Source organism: Macrobrachium nipponense, chromosome 15 (genome assembly GCF_015104395.2).
Source record: "Macrobrachium nipponense isolate FS-2020 chromosome 15, ASM1510439v2, whole genome shotgun sequence".
Lineage (NCBI taxonomy): Eukaryota > Metazoa > Arthropoda > Malacostraca > Decapoda > Palaemonidae > Macrobrachium > Macrobrachium nipponense.
In genome coordinates, this window is record NC_087208.1 from 45,286,284 (window position 1) to 45,293,783 (window position 7,500).

Sequence of the window (7,500 nt, forward strand, 5' to 3'; positions counted from 1 at the left end):
CAATAATATGCAAGAGTTGTCCATGAATAAAGCCAATAATAAGTCAATAATATGCAAGAGTTGTTCATGAATAAAGCCAATGATAAGTCAATAATATGCGAGAGTTGTTCATGAATAAAATCAATAATAAGCCAATAATGTGCAAGAGTTGTTCATGAATAAAGCCAATAATAAGCCAATAGTATGCAAGAGTTGTTCATGAATAAAGCCAATAATTGGTCAATAATATGCAAGAGTTGTTCATGAATAAAGCCAATAATAAGTCAATAATATGCAAGAGTTGTTCGTGAATAAAGTCAATAATAAGCCAATAATATGCGAGAGTTGTTCATGAATAAAATCAATAATAAGCCAATAATGTGCAAGAGTTGTTCATGAATAAATACAATAATAAGCCAATAGTATGCAAGAGTTGTTCATGAATAAAGCCAATAATAGGTCAATAATCTGCAATAGTTGTTCATGAATAAAGACAATAATACGTCAGTAATATGCAAGAGTTGTTCACGAATAAAGTCTATATTACGACAATAATATCCAAGAGTTGTTCATGAAAAAAGACAATAATAATTCAGTATTATGCAAGAATTTTTCATGAATGAAGTCTATAATACGTCAGTAATATGCAAGAGTTGTTCATGAATAAAGCCAATAGTAAGTCAATAATATGCAAGAGTTGTTGATGAATAAAGCCAATAATATGCGAGAGTTGTTCATGAATAAAGTCAATAATAAGTCAATAATGTGCAAGAGTTGTTCATGAATAAAGTCAGCAATACGCTATCCTTGTTCATGAACAAAATCAACATTCACGCCCAAAGCTCGAGGTTGGACGAGCAGAGGGTGGGCGCGGTGGCTATTTCCAGCGGAATTTTTGAATGAGTCTTCGACCTCGTCGGGAACCCAAGTGTCTCTCTCGCTCTTTCTCTCTCTCTCTCTCCCCGTCCAAAAGAATTCCTTTCTCTCTCTCTCTCTCTCTCTCTCTCTCTCTCTCTCTCTCTCTCTCAGCTGACCGAGGACCCTCTGGATACTCCATGCTTATTGGAGGGCTTTCAGCCAATGATGGACTCCGCTTTCATTCTCCCATTTTGATTTTGTTTGATTCTGTCGTCTTTTTATATTTTGTTTATTTAGCTATCATCGCGATGAGTCTGACTGACGGGCTGGGAATTTCTCTTGGTATTTTACTTTTTTGGGGGGATGAAGCTGAACGCTATAAACTTTGAAAGCCGAATGAATCAGGTATTATTATTATTATTATTATTATTATTATTTTATTATTATTATTATTATTATTATTATTATTATTATTATTCAGAAGATGAATGATATGTATATGTAACAACCTCACAAGGACCATTGACTCGAATATTCAAGCTTTCAAAGAATATTATTATTATTATTATTATTTAATTTATTATTTTATTATTATTATTTATTTTATTATTATTATTATTGTTATTATTATTATTATTTATTATTATTATGATTATTATTATTATTATTATTAATTATTATTATTATTATTTATTATATTATTCTTATTATTATTATTATTATTTAGTCTTATTATTTTAGTTATTACTATTATTATTATATTTTATTTTGTTATATTATTTTATTATTATTATTATTGAGATGAACCCTAATCATATGGAACACTCCCACCAATGAGGCCACTGACTCGGTATTCAATCTTCCAAAAAATATGGTGTTCATTAAAAAAAATTAACAGAAGGTAATGGGAAATACAGAAAGAAGAGATCACTTATTAAATAAAGGAAAAAAAATGGATACACAAATGAATAAATAGATAGTAAAAATTTAAGTAAAATAAAAATACAAGAACTGTATTAGGGTAGTAATGCATTGCATCTGCGCTCGAACATTCGAAGTTCCACGAAGTTCCAGTTCCAGGACATCCTCAGTAGGGGGGCCCGTTCCACAGTCCAACGGGGTGAGGAATAAAGGGCCTCTGGAACTTTGGAGAAGTTCGACAGCGAGGCACATTTACTAAATAGTGCTGTTGATGTCCAGCGAGTCTGGTTGCTCTAGGCAGGAAAAGGGGATCTGGGATATATTGTGAATGTGAAATAGTTCTCTTGAAATACAACTTGTCAAAGAAAATATTCTTTTTCATGCGTAGTATAGAAAGAGGAATTCGTTGAGGGCCTTGGAAAATGTTGAGTAGAGTAATGAGTGCAACGATATATACGTAGGTAGGGTACAAATACAAAAAATACCTTTTGCAGTGTGACCGTAGGGTACCAATACAAAAAGTACCTTTTGCAGTGTGATCATAGGGTACAAATACAAAAAGTACCTTTTGCAGTGTGACCGTAGGGTACAAATACAAAAAGTACCTTTTGCAGTGTGACCGTAGGGTACAAATACAAAAAGTACCTTTTGCAGTGTGGCCGTAGGGTACAAATACAAAATGTACCTTATGTAGTGTGACCAACTGTACATGAGAAGTTGAGTCCAGTAGAGATTAAAAGGTAACCTTAAAGTATTTGCATAAATAATGCCATTACAATAATTCAAAGTTATCTGTCGATTAAGATAAAGTTGCCCTTCTCACACGCAATGAGAAATGAAGACTCGAACGTGTGCATGTGCAGTAAAAATAGCAAAAGTACTGGTTGTAGTATGACCAACTGCTCATACGCAGTCGAGTCTACGAGAGAACTAAAACCACAACGTTAAGATCAGCGCCATTCAAGACCTCATACAGAAGATAAGGGTCCGGTTGCTCCTGGTCCTTAATTGCAATACTTCCTCTGAAGTTAGTCATAAAGAAAACTTGAGGAAGGGGCGCTAGGGGAGGCGGGGGTGGGGTTGGGAGAAGGGGTGGAGAAGGATGAATTTTGGGGAAAGGGTAAGATGAAGTTGACAGAAAGCAGTCACCAGCTCATTCTATCCTAAGGTCATAATCGTATTGGTTTAATTGTTTATCTTTTTCACACGACAATTTAGTCAATCTCGTCGAACGTCTGCATATATATATATATATATATATATATATATATATATATATATATATATATATATATATATATATATATATATATATATGGCGTAACTTCATTATTATTTGTAAAACATATTTATAGAAATTTTTTAAATGGATAATTTTTCTTTAAATGGAGCAAAAGCCTATGATTCACAAGTGCAAGAGTGGTGGTATATATATATATATATATATATATATATATATATATATATTATATATATATATATATATTATATATATATCACACAGTATCAAGAGCATTTGCAATTCCTCAGATACTTTCTCTAGTTTCTGCTGGTTTTTCGCTACAAATACCAACTTCCTGTATTTTCCTCATTACTTTAAAGGAACCGAGACTTTGGTTACTGTCTTCCAGAGTTTTTTTTCTTCTTTACTTTTTAATCCCAGAGAACCTCTTTCGTCCAATGCAGTTTTTTTTTTTATCCAGAGAAACGTCTAAGTTTAGTAGTTTTTCTAAAAAACGTTCGCCTTTCTTTTTAAAAATTTCTGTTCTCTAAAATATTCGTCAAGGTTTCGTGGGATTTTTGAAGTTGACTTCTGGATATATATATTTTTGTCGATCTCGGGCAACTCTTGGGAAGGAAAGATCGAGTTTCAGAAAGATCGAGTTTGTAACTTGGGAAAGATCAAATTTCAGTCACTTGGGAAATAATGTTTCAGTCACATGGGAAAGATTGAGTTTCAGTCACTTGGGGAAAGGCCGAGTTTGAGTCACTTGGGAAAAAATCAAAAGACCGAGTTTCAGTCACTTGGGAAAGATCGAGTTTCAGTCACTTGGGAGAGATCGAGTTTCAGTCACTTGGGAAAGATCGAGTTTAAGTCACTTGTGAAATATTGTTTCAGGCACTTGCAGAGATTGAGTTTCAGTCACTTGGGAAATAGTGTTTCAGTCACTTTGGAAAAATCGACTTTCAGTCACTGTGGAAATACTGTTTCAGTCACTTGGGAGAGTTCGAGTTTCATTCACTTGAGAAATAGTTTCAGTCACTTGGGAAATATTCTTTCAGTCACTTGGGAAAGATCGACTTTCAGTCACTTGGGAGAGATCGAGTTTAAGTCACTTGGGAAATATTGTTTCAGTCACTTGGGAAAGATCGAATTTCAGTCACTTGGGAGAGATCGAGTTTGAGTCACTTGGGAAATATTGTTTCAGTAACTTGGGAAAGATCGAATTTCAGTCACTTGGGAGAGATCGAGTTTGAGTCACTTGGGAAATATTGTTTCAATCACCTTGGGAAAGATCGAGTTTGAGTCACTTGGAAAATATTGCTTCAGTCACTTGGGACTTGAGAAATGTCGAGTTTCAGTCACTTGGGAGAGATCGAGTTTCAGTCACTTGGTAAATATTATTTCAGTCACTTGGGACTCGGGAAAGATCGAGTTTCAATCACCTGGGAAAGATCACATCATACTACAAACATCCAAAGTTATTCTTTAAATGCCACAAGTACTCAGTTTTTCCCCAATGATTCACAAGGACCTCCCAATGATTCCAAAGTCTATTCCATGATCCTGTGGGGACTCTGTAACCTCAGCAACAAGGTAAAATGGAACCCCCCCCCCCCCACACAAAAAAAAAAGACCATGAAGCAACAAGATGCTCCTCCTGGGCCGAGAGAGAGATAGATCTCATTTGGGCAACTTGGCCATCGCCCCAATGTGATAAGCCTCCTTCACTATGAAGGTATTTCACTTTTAAAAGACGACCCCTTCAAGGGTTTAGTTTGTTGGGGGGGATGCGGGGTGGGGGGGAGGATGGGCCCAGAGAGGGGGGGGGGGACCTGTCCGCCCTCCCAAAGGACCCCCAGGGGGTTGGGGACAGGAAACAGACCCTCTTGAATGTGGGGTTTTAGGTGGTTTAGGGGGGCCCTCTTGTTTAAGATGAACCCAGAGATAGGGGTACCTGTCCCCCTTCCAGACACCCACCGACCCCCCCCCCCCAAGGGGGTGCTGAGGGTAGGAAACAGAACCTCTTGAATGGGCTTTCAGGTCCAATCTCTTTATCTGACTTGGAGGAAGAGACCCGCTCTCCTTAAAAGCGGTGGTTTCTGCCGAGCGATCGCTGTGTAGAACACAGGGCCATTTTCCTCCTTTTAAGGGACAGGAATTTATTTTTGAAATGCGATGTTCTCCAGGTTATGATGTGAGTTACTGCTGATTTTTCCAGGGTTTCTGGGAGTTAAAGTGATCGGATGTGGCCTGGTTTGGGATTGGTAGGTCAAATACTTGGGACTTTGTGCAGGAGAACCTAAATTATCCGATGGAGAGTAGTACGTTTTTATTCACTCAAGGAAAAAGAATGAAAGAATATGTGTTAGAGAGAGAGAGAGAGAGAGAGAGAGAGAGAGAGAGAGAGAGAGAGCTCGAAATTTTCCGGAGGAGGGAAACGCATCATTAAAAAACTTCAAAGTTCCAAAAAAAGATATGGCCAGGAAAAGTTCTAAGACCTTTCTCACCCCTTTCAGACAAAGTTCGTTCTCTCTCTCTCTCTCTCTCTCTCTCTCTCTCTCTCTCTCTCTCTCTTTATGGACCTATTCTGGTTAGTGATCTCACTACAATTCAGCTCTCGCTCTCTCTCTCTCTCTCGTTATGGAAGTAATCTGCAGTTATCTCATCTACGGTTCAGCTCTCTCTCTCTCTCTCTCTCTCTCTCTCTCTCTCTCTCTCTCTCTCTCTCTCTATCTCTCTCTCATAGAAGTATTTTCACATTAATCTCGTCTAAAATTCAACTCTCTCTCTCTCTTAGAAGTATTTTCACATTTTCACATTAATCTCGTCTACAATTCCACTCTCTCTCTCTCTCTCTCTGTTATAGAAGTAATTTGCATATTTATCTCATCTACACCTCAGCTCTCTCTCTCTCTCTCTCTCTCTCTCTCTCTCTCTCTCTCTCATAGAAGTGTTTTCACATTAGTCTCGTCGTATACAGTTCAACTTTCTCTCTCTCTCTCTCTCTCTCTCCTCTCTCTCTCTCTCTCTCTCTCCCTCAGAAGCGAGATCCAACGACCTCCCATCTTTGAAAAAAAGACCGAGAAAAAAAAATCCAGTGAATAGAGAGGTCGAGTTACTCCGAGTTGGCGAAGTCCTGTAGGAGAGGCGTGACAGGATACGGAAATTAGGGCCGCCCTCCTGTTAAAAGGAGGCGGAGGAAAAAAGGGTTTCCCTCCTTCAGGTGGGTGAGGAAAGATGGGTGACAGGCTTCAGAAAACTGCAAGAGGATTAAGGGATGGAATCTTAAGAAGTTGCATTTGGACGTGAAAGCTATATATAGGTCGTGGACTACTTTTGCTAATTGCAAATTGTCTACTATTCTTGGGATTATGTTAATGGGTTTTAATTATTGTTCTATAGATTTACGAGGTGAATATATAGAATATACTAATATATATAATATAGATATAGTATATGGTATATTATCACCTTATAACTCTATAGAACAATAATTAAAATCCATTAACATAATCCCAAAAATAGTAGACAATCTGCAAAACAGCAAAAGTACTTCATTATATATATATATATATATATATATATATATATATATATATATATATATATATATATTATAGAGGATAGATAGATAGATAGCAGGACACGTCTGCTGCTGTCTTTTAATATTGTTTGTCAGTGTTTATGTACGTCTGTGCTTGTCTGTCCAGCCTTCAATTGATGTGTTTGTCAGTTTTGTTTTTCTTTTTGCAGATAAACGCCTTGGTTTATTTACATATTAATAGACCAGTTTTTCTCTAACCTTCTCTCCGGAGTCACCTGTTGATCCTCTCTCTCTCTCTCTCTCTCTCTCTCTCTCTCTCTTCTCTCTCTCTCTCTCTCTCATATTGTTGCGTGAGATATTGTGTTATGTAAGAATATAAATCTCTCCTTCAATCTCTCTTCGCCTCACACAAGCTCCATTTTTGTCAGACCTAGTCTTCCATGTCTTCTTCTTTCTTCTTTCCTTCTGCTCTCTTCTCCTCTCCTTTCTCTCTTCTTCTCCATTTTCTACTCTCGTCCTCTGTCTTTTTCTCTTTCCATTTAATCTCTTCTCTCTCCTCCCATATTCTCCATCTTTCCATTCTCTTCTTTCTCTATATTTCTCATTCCTTTGAATCTCCCATCCTCTCTCTCCTCTTGCCCTTCCTTCCAGTCTTCTAATCTTCTTCTTATTTCCTCCTACTCTCTACTACTTCTTCATCTCTTTCTTCTTCTTCGTCTCTTTCTTCTTCTTCTTCTTCCTCAAGTCCGTCCTTGAAAGGGCGCCGTCGAATTCAGCCCTTTGATCAGCCAAGGCCACATATGACTTACATTTCCGAATACCCGCCTCATTTCGGCAATGGGCCTTCTGTCCTTCGGCAGGAGGACGGGACAGGGAATAATGAAGAAGGAGAAGAAGAAGAAGAAGAAGAAGAAGATGAAGAAGAAGATGACGGTTCGTCACCCAATAGGAGGCGATTGTTTTGGTCGGGCGC

The 7,500-nt window shown here is 37.5% G+C and overlaps 1 protein-coding gene across 1 annotated transcript in view; it reads right to left on the reverse strand.

The window, feature by feature from the left end:
• Nucleotides 1-7,357, reverse strand: part of LOC135226676 (uncharacterized) — a 50,484-nt gene extending 43,127 nt beyond the window's left edge. Inside the window, exon 1 of the mRNA XM_064266386.1 lies at nt 7,337-7,357. Within this exon, the coding sequence (XP_064122456.1) occupies nt 7,337-7,357 (21 nt within the window). The remainder of the gene's footprint in view (nt 1-7,336) is intronic.
• Between the last annotated feature and the right edge of the window lie 143 nt (nt 7,358-7,500).